This window comes from Mastigoproctus giganteus, chromosome 5 (genome assembly GCF_048544385.1).
Source record: "Mastigoproctus giganteus isolate SK-2022 chromosome 5, ASM4854438v1, whole genome shotgun sequence".
In the NCBI taxonomy this organism is placed as follows: domain Eukaryota; kingdom Metazoa; phylum Arthropoda; class Arachnida; order Uropygi; family Thelyphonidae; genus Mastigoproctus; species Mastigoproctus giganteus.
This window is the reverse complement of record NC_143579.1, coordinates 221,200,566-221,222,820: the sequence shown is the minus strand read 5'-3', so window position 1 is coordinate 221,222,820 and position 22,255 is coordinate 221,200,566. Positions and strand designations below refer to the sequence as shown.

Genomic DNA, 22,255 nt, shown 5'->3' with positions numbered 1-22,255 from the left:
TTTTTTATAGCCGATGCTGTATAAGTTTGCTTCTTGCATCATTTAGCCACCTCTAATGCTAATAAATTATTACTGGAACAGAAGCTTAACAGTAATTATAAAAACTATATAATCAAGTTGCTAAGGGAGTTTAAGCATACCAAGGCAGATTATGAGAAGACTTTGGCTCTAAGAATGCAAAGTATCCTTTAGTTATACTAACACTATAAGGCAGCATTTCTCAAACTGTGTTCCGTGAGATGTGAACAAGTGTTCTGCAAAAAATCGTAATTAATAATTTAAAAAAATAAAATAAATTTTGCATATTTGTAGTGTACACCACTTTTGTATCATTATGATATTTAACCTTTTTTTTTTTTTTTTTTTTTTTTCGGTTATTAATATACTGGCATAGACTAATAATCAAATAGACCACGGAACACTATTTTGGTGGGCTTTGTATAGAAAAGTATGCATAGAGGTAATGGCACCTACAATATGGTAATCTAATATGCCATTTGTATACAATTTAGTCTGGAGTACACAAGTTGAAGGAGAGGAGGAAGCGAACCGATATCATAACCAAACTCACTTTTTTTTTTTTTTTTTTTTTTTTTCATAATTATTAGTATTTCAAAATATTATTATTAAAATATGTGACCATGGATTTGTGATTTAAAAAAGGAACTTTAAAACGAGAAGCAAGTACTTCTAGTAGTGCAACTGTAGTCGATGGAAACAAACACAATATTGTCACACTTCAAAGAGAGAACAATCGCAGCCTTTTCTTTCCCAAAAATCTGAAGTGAAAAAACAGGAACCAACTAATAAAAGACCAAAGCGAAAGTATAATGGCAGTCATTTGAATTTCGGCTTTACATGTGTTGGAAATAAAGATGCTCCTGATGCACAGTGCATCATATGTAATAAAATATTAGCAACAGTTCTTTGGCTCCCGCTAAACTTGTGTTCCATGAATATGTTTTGAGATGAAAGGTGTTCCGTGACTAAAAAAGTGCGGGAAACGCTGCTATAAGGAAAGGGATGAAACATATTGACCCATTGGATATGATTTTTTTTTTTTTTTTTTGTAGTTGTTGGTTCTGTGGCCATAATGCACCTCCCAAGGTTTTTTTTTGCAGTACTTTGATCCAAGCCCGAGGCGGGATTCGAACCCGCGACCTTTGGGTTACCAGGCAGGCACTTTACCCACCCGGCTAGCCCGGTCGGCTTGGATGTGATTGACATAACCATTGGTGATCCTGAATAGATTGCCGACAAGCTAAATAAATATTTTGTATCTACATTTGAAAGTGACAAAGCTATTCAAGAAAGGAATATCAGAAGTGTACCTAATTGTAATGGGAAGTTAAATAAATAAAAAAGTAATGTCAGTCTATTGTTACAAAGAAATGTTACAATGGCAGAACACTTCAAGCATACCCCCAACTGAGGTTCACATGATTAGGTAACACAAATACAGTCATTCTAAAAATAAATATATATTTTAATTTAATATATATAGTACAGTTACATTTACATTTAGTACTATATAAACATGCAAAGAAAAACAGCAAAGAGTTCTTTACCTATGTAAACTCTAGAAGGAAAGGGATGAATCAGATTGGTCAACTGGATATTGATGGTTCAACTGTTGATGATCCAGCTCAGGTGGCTAACAAACTAAATGAGTATTTTGCATATACATTCACACATGAGGAGTTATTCAGGGAGGGGAATGCCAGAGGTGAATTAAACACTGGCAGTGAGCTAGATGATTTTGTAATAACTGAGAGGAAGTTGGAGGAGAAATTGTTGAAGATAAACATAAGAAAGGCACCTGGGGTGGATGGAATCTATCCACTTATATTAAAGGAGGCAGCAAAAGAAGTAAGCAAACCCTTAACCATAATTATGAGAGCTTCCTTGGACTCAGGAGAGGTACCCATGGACTGGAGATGTGCAAATGTGACCCCAATTCACAAAGGAGGATCAAAGGGTGGCACAAGTAATTATAGACCTGTTAGTTTAACTTCTGTTCCAGGGAAATTAATGGAGGCACTGATTAAAGAAGCACTGCAGGATCATCTACAAGACTTCAGTTATTGCTCTGACACAGCATGGTTTTGTTAAGGAGAAGTCTTGCCTGACCTGATTGGACACGATGATGTGGTCACAGGAACTGGATGCAGGGAATAACTTTGATATTATATATTTGGATCTTAGAAAGGCTTTTGATACTGTTGCACATGGAAGACTGCTGCACACATTGGAGCGGTGTGGCATTGGAGGCAAATTGCTGCTATGGATAAAGGGATGGTTCAGTGGGAGAAGACAGAGAGTGGTAATCAGTGGACACTGCTCATCGTGGACTAATGTTATTAGTGGAGTCCCTCAGGGTATGGTGTTGGGTCCATTGTCGTTTTCTGTATTTATAAATGATATTGATGATGGTATATCAGGCTTAATGTCCAAGTTTGCAGACGATACGAAGGTTGGCAGGATTTTTAATGACACTAATGACAGTACACTGCTGCAGCAGGATCTAGAAAAGTTGAGCAGATGGGCTGAGAGGTGGCAAATGAAGTTTAACATTGACAAATGTAAAGTACTACATATGGGAAGCAGTAACCCCAGAGTAATGTATCAACTGTGTAGTACTACACTGACAGCGGTAGAGAATGAAAAGGACCTCGGGGTAACTATGCAGGCAGCTATGAAGTTTTTTGAGCAGTGCAGACAGTCTGCAAGAGTAGCTCATGGTGTCTTGTCAATGATATACAGGAATTTTTCTAGCAGGGATGAGGAGGTGATTATCCCCTTGTATAAGGCAATGGTCAGGCCACACCTTGAGTACTGTATACAGGTCTGGAGGCCTCATTTTAAGAAGGATGTAGAGCTGTCGGAACGAGTACAGAGAAGGGCAACAAGATTAGTGAATGAAACGAAAGGGTTGCTCTTACAAAGAAAGGCTTAAGTTTTGCAGATTACAGTGTCTGGAGACTAGGCACCTGCAAGGTGATCTGATTGAGATGTATAAAGCCTTGAATGGTTTGAGCATGCTCAATGCTGATGGGATTTTTCCTCTTGCCCAGAATAATCACTTGAGAGGGCATAAATTCAAATTGAGGAAAGACAGTTGTAGGATAGATGTGCGGAAGTTTGCCTTTAGCCAGTGGGTAGTTGTTTGGTGGAACAGACTTCCATCTTTTGTTGTGGAAGTTGATAGCCTAAATAAATTTAAGGCTGAGCTGGACAGGTATTTGGAACGAACAGAGGGGTGAAATGGGAGCGGGTTTTTTTTTTTTTTTTCCTGGCTGATGCTGCATAAGCTTTCTTTCTTGCATCTTATGTCTCTACTAATGCTAATACAAACAAGAATAATTACATACATATAATCATGATATTGGAATATCAGAGAAAAAGTCAGAAGAGAGTATTATTAAAGAAAACATGGAACTGCAAAAGCAACAGGATGTTTTATAATTTCATTGTTTTATTTTTGATCCAAGTAGCATAATGTGCAAGCAACATTGAACTGGTTAACCAGTCTAATAGAAGGATCTAAAAAAAAAAATTCTAGTGAGGAAATGCTAATGGCTGTTGGGAACTAGACAAGGTTTCTGTCTGATTTTCATAGGTTGCAGATACCATGCAATTTTATGCCAAATGGAAGGACTGTGGATGAACCTTGGTTGTATAAGTTGTGTTCATCAGTGGAAGAATTTAAGATGGATTACTTTTTCATGTTGGTGACTATATCAGTAGGTTTATCAGGATTTATTTCTAGCTCAAATACCCTTAAATAGTTAATAAGAATAGAAAGTGATTGATTAAAGTAAAAATTGTTTGAATGGGCCTTCTTCAAATGTGGAGGAATTGAGGACAAGAACAGGAGAGAACACCAGGTTCCTCCCTGAGGTATCTCAGAACACGTAGATTGTAGGTGAGCTTAATTCTCTACATGAAGGATTAGACTGATTTTATGAAAACTGAAAGGAAGCGAGAAGAGTACTCGTTGAATTTTAAATTAAATGAGGCACTTGCGACTGATGGAATCTATCCAATTTTATTAAAAGAAGCAGTAAAAGTAAGTATAAGCATTTAGCCATAATTATGAGAACAACATCATTGGATTTTGGGGTTGTTCCTACAGGCTGGAGATGTAAATCTCTCTCTCTCTCTCTCTCCTATGCACAAAATTCTTTGATGCCAGGTAAAATAATTGAAGAATGGTTAAGGAAGTAATGTAGAACCACCTTGACAGGAACACAGTTATATGTCAATAACAGAATGTACTTGTTAAGGGGAGATTTTGTCTGACCAGTCTGAGTAGCTGCTGTGAGGTAGTAACAAAGGACCTGGATGCACAAAATAGTTTTGACATCATATACAAAGGCGGGCCAATAAGTAATGCACAATTACTCACATACACACATGCATGCATAAGGAAGAAGGGGAATTTTTGATGTACACTTGTACTGCCAATTACCTGCTTAATATCATTTTTTCTGGTGTTTTAGATATGAAGATGTGGATAGTCAAAGTGACAGCTGTTTCCAGCAACAGCGTGTGATGGAGTACCTGTTCAAATCAGGCAATCAGTCAGCCACCTCTATCAATCAAAAACTCCTGGCAGTCTATGGAGATAAGACAATTGATTGAAGTATTGACCAGAGGTGGCTCCAACGATTTCAGGTAGGTGTTTTCAATATCAAGGACAAACCAAGAGCCAGAAGACTATCTGTCACAAATAGTGAAAAAAAAGTACTCGTTGATTGGCTCATTCAAAATAACAGGTGCACAATCACCAGACATGTGATGGATGCTGCTAAAATGTCAAGGGAACAAACCCTTAGGTACCCACCAAGAACAGAAAAATCTGTTCTTGGTAGATACCTAAGCTGCTCACGTGAAAGATGTCTGCAAGAAAAAATATCTGTGACAATCTTCTGGAGGTTTGGTGCTGGCAGTCCTGAATGATTTAAAGGGGTCATCACATGTGATGAAACATGGCTCTGCCATTATGGCCCGCAAACCAAACTGTAAACAGAAAGCTAAAACTTTACAAATAATCAACAAAACTTATGGCCACTTTCTTCTGGGATCAAAGCGTAACAACAAAGAAAGATACTGCTTGTCCCTGGAAAAACTTAACCGAGCTCTGAAAACTAAATTGGCAGGACATCAAATTTCATCAGGATAATGCAGGGTCACCCAGCTGGGGGCATTTTTTTTTTTTTTTTTTTTTTTTGTTTGTTTGTTTGTTTGTTTGTTTGTTTGTTTGTTTGTTTGTTTGGTAGACTGAAAGTATACCTGCATGGTAAGGTGTTTGAGAGTGATATGAACTCATTTCTGACTGACGATAAACGGTGTAAACGTCAGCCTCCTGATTTTTACCAAAGTGCATTTACTGCCTGGAAAGAATGCTGGAGGAAGTGCAGCGAGCCTGGTGGTTACATTGAGCAATATTTCCACAACATTGAAATATTTTATATATGTGAAATATGGTTACAACATCTCAGGAAATAAATGTTACAGCTTACAGTGCATTACTTATTGACCTGTCCTTGTATTGGATTTTTAACTAAAGTTTTTGATGCTGTTCCACATGAACAGTTGCTGTAGATAAAGGGATAGTTGAATGGCAAGAGACAAGACGGTGGTTATTAATGGCCAGTATCTCCTTGGGATTCAGTGATGTACTCTTTACAACCCCAGCAAGATCTAGATAAATAGAATGTCCAAAAAATGGCAATTAGCAGCAATACGAGAATAGCATGCCATTTGGTTGGTACTAAACTCAAGGTAGTCGAGAATGAAAAAGACCTATGGACTAATTGTAGAGGGTAAGTTCCTAGGATAGCACATGGGATTCTGCCAACAATAGATGCAATTTTTACAGCAGGACGACAGTTGATTATCCCATTGTATAAGACAGTGGCTCGTCTGCATCTTGAATTCAGTCTGAGCAGCCAAAGCTTTTTCAATACTTTAATTTTTAACTGATTAAAGTGAAATTAAAAAAGTTTAGAATTTTAAACCTTTAAAATAAGATTTAGATCAATGATGACTTAACTTATTTAGTCCATTCCTGTTAGTATCGAATAAGTTGAGGCTCCATCAGTGGAAGAAACTGAAATTCATTTATTTATTTATTTTATTTTTTATATTTTTTTGTGGTGACTATATGAGCAGATTTAGCAGCTCTTCGATCTGTGTTTCGTGCAGATTGAATGCTTGATTTTAAGGAAGGTGTAGATATATTGGAATGGGAGCAGAGAAGAACGGCAAGGTCAGTTGCAGACAAAAAAATCAGTTGCATGACTTGTCAAGAAAGTCATGAGCTTGAGTTGAGTAAATTGCAGTATCTGGAAACTAGGTATTGGCAAGGATACCTGAAAGTGTTCAGCCTTTAAAAGATTAAGTGATGACAGCATCTTTAGTCTTTCTCAAATGACACACACAGGTGAACATTTTGATTTGATATAAACTTCCACGTGGTTTTCTGGAAGTTTTTTTTTTTTTTTTTGAATAAATTTAAAGAATTAGACAAATTATTGGTGGGAAAACAAAGATTCCCCCTCACACACACACACCTTTTATAGTTACTGTATAAACTTGCATTATTTTGCCACTGCTGTTAATAATACTAACTAGTTTTTGGTCTGCAGAGGAGTATATGAATTTAGAAATAAGAATGCATATGCATTACCCACAAAAGCAATATGTGAGTTGTGGAAGTGAGATAAAAGTTTACAATCTAAACTACAAATGTATTAAAACTCTCTAAGTAACCTAAAACAGAAGTTCATAATTGGAAAAGTTCTGTTTATACCAGTAATGGCTACAGATTCCAGTTTCCTAATTGGGGTAATTATTAAAAATTAATAATTAGAGAATGTGGAATTGTGTATGTATGTTTTTGAGAGCTCATTTTGAAATGTGATGCATTGATACTGAAGCATAGTATGTAGTTCTAGGTGCCAGTTCCTGGTATCACTATGGTGCCACACCTAGATAAGGTGCTACTGAAATGTTAAGGAAAAATTTCTTCATATCAGGATAAAGTAGAGTTGAGAATTCAAGATGCAAACTGAATTTCAATATCATATTTGCAGCCCTTCCTGAATAGAGGCAATATCATAAATATTGTTTAAATAATTCTATCACAAAGTTCATAATATTTACAGGCTTCTGCTATTGTATCATCTGCATTAACTTTAAAAAAAAAAAAAAGTTTTTTTGAAAGTCATTATTCCAAATCACTCTGAGATAGCCAATATTTCAAACAGATTTTCATAGAGATTGATGATGGGGTGTTTCTGCACTACACTGCAACCTTGGTATAATGTGGGTGTTGGAGCAAAACCATAACATGCATTACAAGCTAACCATGTCATAGATGAAAATAAAATTTACCCAGTTTTTCAAAATATTTTAATATGAATATCCAATGACTGAAGGATGACCTATTAAGCCAGCATTTTTATGCGTGAAAATTTAATTTTACTTTTTTTTTTTTTTTTTTCTTTCTTTTTTTTTTTTTATCTGCACTTTAAAATTACTATATATTTAAACAGTAAAATTTCAAAATTAAAAATTTCTTATAATAATCCAACACTTCCAAATGAAATATATTTACAGGGAATACAGATTACAGTGCAGCATATATGTAATAAATAAGGAATGACTCAGCTACCTAATATTTAGAACGATCTCAAGTAGTCAGGATTTTGTAAGTTTTGAGATGCATGAGCTTCGACAAGTGCAGTTACTACTCAAGTATGGTAACTTTATTACACTTACTAGTCTAGGTTTATATTCTAGTCTTGGTTTATGCTGCAGTCAGTTTGTGTTTAATAACAAACAAACAGATCTCCCTTTTTGATTTCCACTTGATGTCACAAAGGTAAAAAAGGCTTAATTAGAATAAAATTATCAACACTGCAGTTCTTTTTTTAAAAAAGACATAATTGCTATAAGCGTCTTTCATCTAAAAACGTGTGTGTGTTATCATTAATTTTAACAGTGGTGGGTGGTGCCTTCTGAAAATCCCTTTCAAGTTTCAAAACTCAGGAATACAAAGCTGTGTAAAATTTGTAACTTCAGAAGAAGTATACTTTCCCATGCCATGGTTATGGAGGGACCCCCCCCCCCCAAACAATTACCCCTTGAATTTTGCTAGTATGGTATTCCTGGAACTTTTTCTTTGGGAATACATCGAATTTATCAAATTGAAGTATTGGTTAAGTGTATGTGCATCCATTCTTAGTTGCAAGTATATGTATACTATTTTTATGCTTTTAGTAACACTAGCATAGCACATAAATATGCTGCCCCTAGCAGGACTTATAATCCCCTCTACCTTTTTTTTTTTTTTTTTTCAGGTTTTTTATCATGTCCCTTAGAGGAACATGATCACACTCGTGTTATAACCGAAACTGTGATCTGTGATTGATATAACTACATGGTATATTGAGACTATATAATAAATATTTATTATGTCACTATATAATAAATTGGGTTGTATGTTTAATAATTTAAAAAGAAACGGGATTTAAATATACAGAATGTCAATAACACCATTTATAAAACTTCCTAGCAACAAGATTGTAATGCGTTTAAATTAGTACTACCTTATCTAGATTTGGCACCACTGTGACATCAGACATATCAAGTACAGGCATTAAAGTCTCTGTGAAGAAAGGAACCAAACTTATACAGCATCACACCAAAAAAAAAAAAAAAAAAAAAAAACTTCCCACATCCACTTGTCCATTCCCTCTAATAATTTGTCTATTTCTTGGCAAATTTCCACACATGTGTCCTGCAACCATCATTCCTCAAGTTAAATTTATGTCCCCTCATATGTGTTGTTTAAACAAGAGTAAGGATGCCATCAGCATTTAGCTTACTTGATCCATTCAGAATTCTGGAATTTGCACTGCATTATATTATTTGATATAACAGAAACCTTTCTATGATCCTTTGATAGGCTAAATACAGTTTTCTTATTAGAATGCAATTTTTTTCACTCACTCCCTTCACTACCCACTGATTAATCATTGCACTGTGGGTCATGTCAGCTCTTTTTATAACTTCATACATTTCTTATGGACAGTTAACTAACTGAAGATGTTTGTCAAAAGACACCTATGGTCTTGATCCTAGTTTTTGGCACTGTTATTTATTTATTTATTTTTTATTTTTTTTTTTTTTTTGATGGACTAAGCAAAACTACACCTCGAAACAAGGAGTTAAATTTTGAATTTTCATGTACACATTTATTTTTAAAAAGTCACACAGGTTTCAGATTGAGCTTTGAAAAATTATGTAATTGCTAAGTAATAGCTTCACAAAACTTGAAGCCTCCGCTGAAATTCTTTTAATTAATCCTGAATTAATTTAAATTTTCTACTATTTATATAGTTTTGGTGTTTACTTGTACGAGGGGGTATTGATAAGTTTTAAACGTACCCCAGTTGTGGTTGCTATATTAAGTTCTGGTTGGAATATTAAAATTATTAATTATTTCTTGTTTTCAGGTGACCTTGGAAACATGTCAGTGCAAATTCCAGAATTCAAAAAAAAAAGTGAGTTTTCATTTGTTTTTTTTTTTTTTTTGTTTGTTTTTTTTTTTTTTTTTTTAATTTTTTTTTTTTTTTTTTTATGATGGCCTCAAACACAAAAGGTATTAGAATCTATAGTACTCTAGTACCACGTATTGGTTGATGGTTGGGAAGACAAGATACTTGTTCACATTGAACTTGAATTTCTGTAGATTGTAATTTTCAGGAAAATACCAACAAAGGAGAGCTGATGCAAAGAACAAACATAGAAGGATAAATGAGGAAGAGAAAAGGTTAGTTTGGTGGGACCGGAGTTGAACTGTGAGTGGATGTCGAATAGTTGAGGCATGCATTTGGACTGGTTTGAAATGGCTAAAATTACAGATTCTAATTCAGCAATGCTGAACATGTGTGCAGTAGTGAATAGGATGTATCTGTAAGTGAGAAATGATTAATAAACCTGACTACTTTCTTTTGGATATTCTTTTGGTTTAAGATTGGTTTTGGGACACAACCCCAGATAAGAAAACTTGATTCTGTGGTGGTATGAATTTATTCAGGGGAATAAGCTGTTTAAAAAAATACAGTATTGCAAAGAACAAAAAAGAAAAACTTAGTCTTTTCAATGCAGAAGGTTAGAGGTCATGTCCCTCAGTAAAAATGTGATCATGTCTAGAAATCTGAGTGCCATCAAAGATGGGATCTGCAGACTTGTTTGATGAGAATTGGATTGGCTGATTTTTAGGATTCATTAATCAGTTTTTCTCTCCCCACTGGAAAATTACCTGGAACTCAGCATTTAATGAAATGGTAGTGGGTAATGAAGTTATAGTTGAAATGCAGTATTTTTGAAGTGCAGGGTTTCTTGAAAAGTGTTATATAATGCACTAATATCAACATAACTATCGATAGGATTTCCAGTCAATAAAAGAATGTCTTTAACCCTTTCCTGGGTAGGTTTCCTGAACATCAGTGAGCTCCCAACAATGAGTTTATGAGCAGGCTAGGCTCTGTGGAGTGAATAAAAATGGATATAAAAATTTTGTATGTACATGCTTTTAAATATTAATTTACTAATTTTACTTTATTTCCCACTATTAAAAGAAGGTCATTGCTTTTATCCCCCCCCTCTCTCTCTCTCTCTCCGAAGCACTAATGTCCTCTACATTCATTTATCTATCACTTTAATTCAATTTCATCACTTCTAATTATAAATTCCAGAGAATTTCAGCTTTTATAAGCAAAATTTGGGCAACAGTAGCTGTGGAATATCCTTGTCCAATTTTAAAAGCTCTTTTTGTGCTGCATATGTTAAAACTGTGTACGACTGGTTGTAAACACAGATAAGAGATTGCAGCGCATGCTAGAAAAGTTTCAAGGCAGTTTGTACTTAAAGGAAGTCATTATTTGAAATGACTTGCAAAAGCTTAGATCATCATATGTGCTCTCCTGAACCCACATGTGCAAATCATATATCATGTTCACTCCTCAAAGGGTTAATAAATAGGAAGAAAGAGAGGATGAAAGAACAGAGCATGGGGAGACCCAATTACAAAAAACATAAAGCAGACCAAAAAAAAGGAAGCTTGCTTAAAAGACCTTCATGCCAAATATGATCAAAAGTCTTATGACCTTAGAATTCTTGAAATTTTCGATGAAATTTGTCCAACAATTTGTGCAAGACCACCAGTGGGTCAGCACCAACAGAATATGCTAGCAGTCATTAATCAAGTGGAAGGTTTCGAGATAGTGTCAAAGTTGACCATTGATAGATTTCTCCATTACTTTGGAAATTGATTGAATATAAAAATTTCCACGGAGAAGTCAAAAAACACGAATGGAATAGGTATGCTGAAAGGCAACAACAAAACAGAAGTTAACTCTATAGCACAGGCTTTAGGAACAAATAGAAAATTGCCATATGGATCTGGAAACTTCTTGGAATCAAAGTTCTTCAGGATTCTTCTAATGTCTTTCTGTCAGAAGGCCAGTTGAGATATTCAGTAGTATAGAGGAATGAGATTTGCCCAAGATCATTGTTGCAAGAGTTGGAGGAAAAGTAAGAAGCTAATCAGTTATTTTTAGATGAGAATGCAACATAATCATTGAAATGTAGCAGAGGTGGAAGTAATAGTAGTAGAGGCATGTGATGCAAGAAGCAAGCATATGAGCTTATGTAGTAGCGTCAGCCAGAAAAAAAAAAACAAATTTCACACGTCCGTTCCCTCTAAAGGTTTGTCCAGTTCTTCCTTGAATTTATTTAAGCTATCAACTTCCACGACAGATGGAAGTATGTTCCAGCAATTAACCACCCGCTGGCTAGAGGCAAATTTCTGTACATCTATTCTATAACTGCCTTTCCTCAATTTGAATTTATGTCTTAGGTTTGTAATCTGAACAAGTGGAAGAATCCCATCGGAATTCAACGTGCTCAACCCATTCAAGGCCTTATACACCTCAATCATATCACCTCGCAGGTGCCTAGTCTTCAGCTGCTGCAATTTGCAGAACTTAAGCCTCTCCTGGTAAGAGGATCCCTTCATTCCCCTTACCAATCTTGTTGCCCTTCTCTGTACACGCTCAAGCAAATCTACATCCTTCCTAAAATGAGGCCTGCAGACCTGCACGCAGTACTCAAGGCGTGGCCTGACCAATGTCTTATACAGAGAGACAATCACCTCCTTTTCCCTGCTAACAAAATTCCTGTATACCATTGACAACACCCCATGACCTGCCCTGGCAGCCTGTCTGCATTGCTCAGAAAATTTCATATCTGACTGCACAATTACTCCCAGGTCTTTTTCATTTTCTACCACCTTAAGTGTAGTACCACACAGTTGGTATGTTTCTCTGGGGTAATGGAAGCATGTGATGCAAGAAACCCAGCATATGAGCTTCTGTAGCATCAGCCAAAAAAAAAAACAATTTCACACATCCCTCTAAAAGCTTGTCCAGTTTCTCCTTGAATTTATTTAAGCTATCAACTTCCACAACGACAGATGGTAGTTTGTTCCAGCAATCAACTACCCACTGGCTAAAGGCAAATTTCTGCACATCTATTCTCCAACTGTCTTTCCTCAATTTGAATTTATGTCCCTTCAGGTTCATAATCTGAGCAAGCGGAAGAATCCCATCAGAATTCAGCATGCTCAACCCATTCAAGGCTTTATACACCTCAATCAGATCACCTTGCAGGTGTCTAGTCTCCAGCCACTGCAATTTGCAGAACTTAAGCCTTTCCTGGTAAGAGAACCCCTTTGTTCCCCTCGCCAATCTTGTGTAAAAGGATAATCACCTCCTTTTCCCTCACTAACAAAATTCCTGTATATCATTGACAATACCCCACGGTCCCCTCTGGTAGCCTGTCTGCATTGCTCAAGAAAACTTTATATATCTGACACAATTACTTCCAGGTCTTTTTCATTTCACTTTCTACCACCCTAAGTGTAGTACCACACAGCTGGTGCATTTCTCTGGGGTTACCTCTACCCATATGTATGCAGTACTTTTCATTTGTATATGTTAAACGTCAGTTGCCACTTCTCAGCCTGTCTGCCCAACTTTTCTAGATCCTGTTGTGGTAACACACTGCCATTACTGTCATTAACAACCCAGCCAACCTTTGTATCATCTGCAAACTTCGACATTAAGCCTGATATACCTTCATCAATGTCATTGATAAATATACAAAACAACAGTGGGCCCAACACTGAACCCTGGGAGACTCCACTAATAACACTAGTCCACGAAGAGCTGCGTCCATTAATTACTACTCTGTCTTCTCCCATTCAACCACCCTTTTATCCATTGTAGCAACTTACCCTTAATGCCATATTGCTCCAATTTGTACAGTAGTGTTGTCTTCCATGCACAATAGTGCAAAAGCTTTCCTGAAATCCAAGTATATTGATCCAGTTCCTTTGTAACCCCATCATAATATTCAATCAAATTTGTCAGACAAGACTTTCCCTTAACAAACCCATGCTCTATCTAAATTATTACTGGAGTCTTGTCTAGATGATCCTGCAGTGCATCTTTAACCAGTGACTCCATTATTTCCCCTGTAACAGAAGTTAAACTAACTGATCTGTAATTACTCATGTCACCCTTACCTTTGTGAATCCAATCCATCCCCTTCCTTCTACAGTTTATATGAGTAAAGAAGTCTTTGCTGTTTTTCTTAGCATCCTTTGCCAAAGATTTCTTGTAATCTGCCTTCGCTTGCCTAATCTCCTTTGTGACTTAATTACAGACTAGCTTATATCTGCCATAGGCTTCTGTGTCGCTTGATAATTTATATGCATCGCATGCATTTTTCTTCTCTGCCACGAGTCCCATTAGTTCATTTGACATCCATTTAGGCCTAAACCTTGAACAGTATTTCTAAATCAGTATGAAAAGCCTAGTAGCTTCCACAGTTAGTTCTTTGGATACTTCCCACTTAGAATTTGCTGTTGGCAACATCATCAGTTGGGCCCGCTGTACAGAATTTAAAAACTGTCTGAGACCACTTTAGTCACCTTTGCGAAAGCAAAAACCCTTCCCTTAACCCCTGATGGTAATTATAACTTTAAGTAAATCCCACATCAGTACACTGTGCGTGGTTCCTTTATCTGCAAATTCTTAATGCACGAATAATCACTGCTGATAACCAGATCAAAGTGTTACACTCTCTGATTGCCTCTCGAACATGCTGCTGCAGAAAACAATCATCCAATAAATCCACAAAAGTGTTGCTAGTGTGCAAGTGACCAATGCACAAGTTTCAGTCTACCTGGGAAGTTAAAATCCCCCATTATAACACAATCTAATTTACTGGTCCATTCTGTTTCTCTGTACTATTAGTCATTGTACTCATTAGAGTCATTAGGCCTATAACGCACTCCTACTCTCATTTTTGTTTTCCTAGTGCTTATATAACACCAAACTGGCTCGACATTGAACTGTCCATCTATGTCAATTGGATGCACTTCCTTAGATTTTGTTTTTCTTAATTAACAGCATAGCCCTTCATATCCTGTCTATCCTTTCTGTACACATTGTACTGCCCAAATTCCAATTCTGCATTCCTAATATCTGTGTGACACCATGTCTCTGATATCCCAACAATTTCCTATAAACTTGATTCCTATAATGACCAGCACTTCAGATTCATCAAATTTATTTACTATACTTCTAGCATTGTGTACATGCAGTTATTCTTAGTTACCCTAATGCAGCCCATGTATTTATTTGTTTCGTGATGGCTCCCACCAGTCCCTGAAACCCCTAGCACCTCACCCTCCAGGCTGCTGCTCATTCTAATAGAAGCAGTGCAAGAATCGCTTTCAACTCTACCTCCAGCTACTTAGTCTGTAAATCCCCCCGAGCTAGCATTTTTTGCGATCCACCTAATGCTGCCTCGATAACACCATCAAGTATGTGTGGACAGAAGACACAAATCTGAACAAATATTAGAATCACATGATTTAAAACTATCGAGAAAAGAGGGATGAGAGTCATGCAAATTATCATATCTTGATTCTTATAATGTCAAATGGCATGGGACAGGGGCTTCCTTAAAAATGACACTATCACTAAGCTGTGATCCGAGGAACCTAGAGTACAGCCAACATTAACTGTGTACTTGGACGGGTTGTCTGGTATTCTAGCAAGCAGGTTGTGTGAAGTTATCAATAATATCAAAAGCCTCATGTCTCTACCAGCTTGAGTAATGAATATAAAATCAAGAAAAATGACATCACTGTTTTAAAAGTTAAATTGAAGAAAGTGATTTTTAGAGTTGGAGAACAATATAGGCAACAAATGAATGGAGTAAACAGATTTTAAAAGAGAAGATTTCAGATTTGGAAGCTTCTGAGAAGGAATATCACAAGTCCCATCTTTATGGTGAAAGGAATCATCAGATGAGATAAATGGTGCTTGAGGCTACTGATAATTGAGATTCTGTCAGAAAAAGTGACAAGTAAAAATTATAGATAGAAATATACATTGTTAAGATTAGAACCGAGGCTGTGTATATTTATGAAACGAAGTAAGAAAAATTTTTGGGCGGTTTAGTTCTTTTCTGTAGATAAGTTTGACTATTTAATGCACTAATGTCGGTGAGGTAAAAGTTTGTGGGAAAATATAGGAATCAATAAAATTTTTAGATAAGACTTGTTATAAGACTCATTAATATAATATGATCTTTGCAGTGCACTGGCTGACCTGGATGCCTCCTAGAGAAATATATGGAATATTGGATCTCATCTTGATATCAATCATAACCTCAAAAGACAAGGATATTGCATGATAAAAGATGTGAAGGTGCCAGAACTTTGCTTGGAGCAAAGTTCTGGCACCTTGCATAACAGTAATAATTGTCTTATGCCTATTAACAAGTATTACCCAGAGTCACAGATCTTTGGCTCTTACCATTTGTTATGGATGCCACAGGTCAACTCTGGCCTACATTGGGTAATCACCTCCTGTATACTATGCATTTATAGTAGTATTGCCTTGGGGCATATGCTCTGTGTTACTTGCAGGTCCACTGATATGAAGGTGCAAACAAGGTATTTGTTCATCATGGAATAGACTGGACTTGCTTACATTTAATGCACTTGACTCATAAGAGACCTGAAAATCAATACTATTTTATTAGCTGTCATAAAATATTTCTTTGTGAAGTAAAAATGAAAAGATATTAGAAGAATATTTCTCTTCTTATTCAACAATAAATGGTGAGGAAGACCCATTACTCTTACAATTCCATAGTACATGGATAAATTAGCAAGGTGATCGTTGAATTTGGCTAAGAAAGATAGCTGATAGAAATGCTCCCCATTTCTTATGAACATATTTTCGTATTGCCCCTAGTAATTTAAGTATGGTAAAACTCTGCAAAATGGATTCGCAAATGTTTGATTGTTGATTGTGTTCCACAATTGAAGCTTCCAAAGCTGTTCTATCCCATTTTGAAGAAGATACGGTAAAATTCTTCTGGTTTAACAACAGCATGGGTTTCTTATCTGTAATGTGAAGATTTTGGTGTAAAATTTATTAAAAAGATCATTAGCTGATCTTTTTAGGCAATACTTTGCTGTTGGTGTGGATTGCCACACCTCAACTTTCATTTAAGTTGGCTTAGTTGCCTCTAGCATACTATGCACTTGTAGTATTTTTAGACCTTATATATGGAGCATACACTTGGTGTCACTAACAGTTCTGCCAGTGTGAAGATGTAAATTGCATTTGTCGTTTCAGGATGGATTGTACTTTGCCTACATGTGATGGACTTGACTCATAAGTGGGTATCTGAATATCAATTCTTTGAGAATTTTAGATTCCCAGGCAGCAGCCTTAGCTATCATAAAATATTTCTTTTTGAAGTGATTATGTGCAGAAGAAATAAAAATGAGAGATATCAAAAACCATTAAAAGAATATTTCCCATTTATTCAACCATAAAATATATTGCTGTGCTCCTTTCAAAGCAGATTTCAATGTTAAAGACAATTCAGGTAGACACATTTTTCTTACAGCTTCATGATACATAGACAAATGAGAAAGATGATCATTGAATTGGTATAACAATGTTATTTTGTTAGTTTATTCTTTAGTGATGAACCGCATATCCCTTTTTCAATTAATGTGCTTCAGATATTGAAAAACACGGTCCACCTCAAATTAGGAAAGAAACGGGGTACGATTTCAAAGCAGGTATTGAAATGGTTTCAGAAATGGTTACTGTGCCACTTTGCATTATATTTTTCTGTCTTTATTGTCTGAGGACATTATTACTTGAGCATAAGCCCAAGCTCTGTCACTGTGTGGACAACTGTCTTCCCAAAGAATAAAGCCAGAAAAATATAACTCAGTGTAACATTATTTTCTCAGCCTGTTTCAATACTTGCATTGAAATAATACTATTTTTTTTCCTACTAATTTGCAGCAAGTGCTGTTTTACTAATTTACTCCAACACAGCCCAGTAAATAAGGGCTATGTTATCACATAATGAAAGTTACATTTTTAATCAGAAATTTTTCTTTCACACTCTGTGCTTGCTGCTTGTTTAGATTCAATATTTTTATTTGCTATTCAAAAGAAGGTTGCTAATTGAGGCCACTCGTCTAATGAAGAAACAGATAGCTCCAAAACTGGTAATGACAGTGCCTTTAATTTTTCACTGAATATTGGATTTGCCTTTTTGGTGATACTATTCAGTTAAAAACAGTATTAGTAACTTTAGATAGACTTATGCATAACATAGTTGTTTGTAAAGCATAAGCCCATTATCTATCATTAGAAGGAGAGCGATATCCTGGAGCAGTAAAAACAGAAAATTATAACACAGAGTAGTGTTATTCTCTCAAACTACATATGCAAAGAAATTTTTTCAGAGTTTACCTGAGATTTCTTAATTAGTGCAAACTCAATAACCATCATTCCAGATAGTTAAAAAAAAAATAAAATAACTAATCTTTCCACCAGAATTTTTCACACCAAAAGGAAAAATTCTCTCAGTAATGCACCAATTAATTAATGCTGCTGGTTTAAACTGCAACCATGTTAAAAGAATATTTCTCTTCTTATTCAACAATAAAAGGTCAAGAAGGCCCATTACTCTTACAGCTCCACAGTACATGGATAAATTAGAAAGGTGATATTGAATTTGACTAAGAAAGATAACTGAAGTGCTCCCCATTTCTTATGAACGTATTTTCATATTGCTCTTAGTGATTTAAGTATGGTAAAATGGGTTCACAAATGTTTGATTGTTGATTGTGTTCCATAACTGCAGCTTCCAAAGCTGTTCTATCCCATTTTGCCCATTTTGATGAAGTTTTGTTTTCCTGTGAAACTTCTATCTATTATTGTGGTCCTGAAATAAACCAATAGTCCATAGAGAGATGACATCCAGGATCACTGCAGCTCAAAGTTCAGAGTCCAAAAAATCCTCTGGAAAGCTCTTAGCATAAGTTTACTGGGGTAACATTGGAATAATGATGATAGACTACCTGAAAAATACTAATTGTATTACTATGGATTATCGATGTCCTTTATTGGATCATTTTGAGGCAGGGGAAAGAGGAAAACTCAGAAAAGGTGTTATGAGCCTTCAAGATAATTTGCCTGTGTCTGCAACTTACTCAGTGGTGAATAAATTGGTTCCAGTTTATTAATACTGGCCTATTCACAAAGAAGCTAAATGAACAAGCCCTTCATTTAGCTTCTTTTCCCACAACCAAAAAAAAAAATTTTTCACGCAGAACAAATTTCACTGATAGTGATGTAGTGTAGAAGTAGATTGTATTATGTGGGGTTTTTTTTTTTTTTTTTTTGCCTGGCCTAAAAAGGTCTGTGAAAAGTGCATTTGTCTTCAGGGAGTTTTTTGAATAAATATACAATATGTTATCTAGATATCATGTCTTTGTAGATTAGGCTTAAAACTTTTCAATATTCCCCTCATAACTATTGTAGCTTATGAATAATACTAGTCTGTGGCCTAGCTCATTTCTTTTGTATATTAGGTTTAAAACTTATCAGTATCCCCCTCATAACTATTATAGCTTATGAATAGTACTAAACATTAAATAGCACTTAGCGTTTCAATATTATCAAAATTCATATAAGTACATATTTATGCATTTTGATAGAAATTACTTGAAAGACATTCACCGTGTGATGAAATGGGAAAGATTTAAATTTAATTAACCAAGCAATTTGATACCTGTAGTGCAGTGTTTTCCAAACTTTATATAGTTGGGGTCCAGTTTTTTCAATACCTTTTATTTGCAGCCCAAAAATGACTTCATAAAAAAAAAAAAAAAAAAACAGTAAAGAAACAAATTTTCACTCTTTAGTTAATCCTAGAACGATAAGTCTTTTATGTTCACTTTGTAGCAGTTCAGTTCAGTTTACAAGAAAACTAATGTGAACAATGACATTTAACATTAGCGACTTCATATCAGCAGCAAAAGAAGGCAGTTTTATCCTAAAATCTGGTGTGATATTCAGTGTATTTCTGTATTTGTTATTACAGAAAACAAGAAACTAGTTTCGTGACTTGCTGCATTTGTGAATGTTGTACAATAATAATAGGATCAGCATTTGTGAACGTTGTACAATAATAATAGGATCATGCAATATATTTTCTAAGGGCCAGCAAACCCCTGAGGACTGGTACAGGCCACACTTTGAGAAACACTGCTAAATAGTATAATTTTCTTTGGCAAAACTCTAAAAAAATCCATTCTCCATGGATGAGAACTTTTGGTTGCCAGTGGGTAGATTTTTAGTTTCATCCATCTGCTATGAATTTAAAATTTAAGAAGCAATTCTCGGATTCCACTTAGCGCTTCAATAGTATAAACATGAGCTACATATTAAAAGGAAAACTGCAATGACATGTTGATCACTTAGAAATGGCATGACATTGATTAAAGATTATCCCATCCCATTTCATCATTAAAGACAATTTAAACTGTTCTATGGCACAAACACCCAAAAAAAAAAAAAAAAAAAAAAATGCATGGCATTGACCATTAGGACTTCTACTTGCTGCTGCATTCAAGTGTTCATCCTTGTGCTGTAATTTCCAGATTATTGAATATCCATTTTATGAATTTTTAATCTTATGCCATCGAGCCTGATATTGGGAACTGCTAATCAACTTCAGCAAATCCACAAGAAGCAATCATTTTTAAATTAAAATTAAAGCCATATAATGATTCATACTTTTTCTTTTTTTTTTTTTATGAAATTAGTATTGTTACTTGACATTACAGTATTTTCTTTATTTTTATGTTATGTTAAATTAGTATGAAATTTTTTTTCTGATATTTATTGTAGAATACATTATCAAAAAAAAAAAAAATTTTTAACTCACCTTTGGTTGTGCAAAGTATTTTATTATTTTTTTTTTTATTGTGTTCACTTAACCACTGTTATTTTTATTGTATAACATAGTACTGTACTGCACTTTGTTTTTACTATGTTATACATACTACTAGTCTGTATATACAGGACAGGATCTAAGAGTTCCACAACACTGAATTTGTTAAAACGTTGAATAAGAAAATATTATTTTCATTGCACGTCTTATCTCTTCTTGATGGTAAGTAATTTCATATCATTGGGTTTTAGAATATAGCTTTTTGAAAAAAAAAAACATTTGCTGAAATTTTGTTTTTTATTGAAGAAATCAGCCCCAGAGGCTATAGAAATTATTGTCGAAGCCTATGCGAAAATGCTTTATCAAGAGATTTAATATCTGGATAAATGCCATATCATTGAGGTTAATGCAAGGCATGGAAGCATCATGTGTGCAAACTCTCAAATAAGAATTGAAGATAGCCTCTTAAGTTGAAATGGCATACAGTACTTGCCAACCCACCATATCTAATATACTAAACATGAAATATTTGTAGAATAATAAGAGGAGTTTACCTCAATATAGTACGTAGAACACTTCCGTATGATACTCTCCAGAAATTAAAATGAAAAAATTGAAAACTTACATTAGAGTAAAAATAAATAATTAAAAATCAATTTAATGCAATTAAAAATATTAAAAAGAATCTAACGAAAATATTCAAAACGATTTTTCTTCCTACGGAAGTGGCAGTAATGCAATTTGGCAGTAATAATGCAAATGATGGTGAATTTTTTTCATGGACACAGCTGTGCTGCTGTGATTAGGTTGCAATCACAGCAGCATTCACAGTTGCATTTGGGGATAAACATTGCCAAATCCTCTGGATTTGGCAATGTTTATTCCCGAAACGTTTTATCCTTGTAGTTTGAGGTTGTGAACCAGACCCTCATTCATCACTGTGTTGGTGTTCTCAATTTCACAGTGACAAGCATTGTATTCACCATAGCCAACTTGTGCAATAACAGGTCACATGGACAGTTTATTTTTTAGTCTAATGTAAGTTTTCGATTTTTTTTGTTTTAATTTCTGGAGAGTTCTGGAGAGTATCATATAGAAGTGTTCTATATACTATATTGAGGTAAACTCCTCTTATTATTTTACAAATATTAATATGAATGTATTGAGTATTTACAGCTCTGATTCATACTAACTAAACATGAAAATACATTGAAATTGCAACACTAAGAAAGAGTAGATCTACAGCCAGAGCAATCTGTGGGTGGCAAGGTAGAGCTTTAAAAGTCACTGGACGGGTGGACCAGCTGTTGATTCCAGAAACTTTTTGGACTGCTTTCTTCCTGTAAATGTTCCAACACATCTAGAAAATGGAGTGGGATAGGATTGGGGAACTTCATGCTGTTGGACTGTCCATGCGACCTGTTATTGCATAAGTTGGCTTTGGTGAATACAACGCTTGTCACTGTGAAATTGAGAACACCAAACTATGGGGGATAAACATTGCCAAATCCAGAGGATAATACTGTGCAACCCAATCACGCAGCACAGCTGTGTCCATGAAAAAAAAATTCACCATCATTTGCATTATGCCAGCTTGTGGGCAAGATAACCAGCTCAAAGCATTACATTACTGCAACACCACGGGAATCATAGCTGTAAATGGCACCGCACTTGAAGTCACTGGAGGCAAGATTGTTAATCTGTGCTGTTCACCAAGTTTCAGTACTCTTTGCGACCCATGATTGGTGAACAACTGTTTGGAGGCATCCTAGCTAATAACATGAGGAAGCATGGAATGTCACGGGCCAGCCCCTAGTGTAATAGT

General features: G+C 35.3%; 1 protein-coding gene across 5 annotated transcripts in view; it reads left to right on the top strand.

Moving 5' to 3' along the window:
- Window positions 1-22,255, top strand: part of Srp54 (splicing regulatory protein 54) — a 274,433-nt gene that overhangs the window by 225,282 nt on the left and 26,896 nt on the right. The window contains exon 13 of one of the 5 annotated variants that reach the window (XM_090374417.1): window positions 9,528-9,575. The exons of the other annotated variants lie outside the window; for them this stretch is intronic. Coding sequence (XP_090230543.1) covers window positions 9,528-9,531 — 4 coding nt within the window. The 3' untranslated portion in view covers window positions 9,532-9,575. The remainder of the gene's footprint in view (window positions 1-9,527; window positions 9,576-22,255) is intronic. 5 annotated transcript variants of the gene reach the window in all.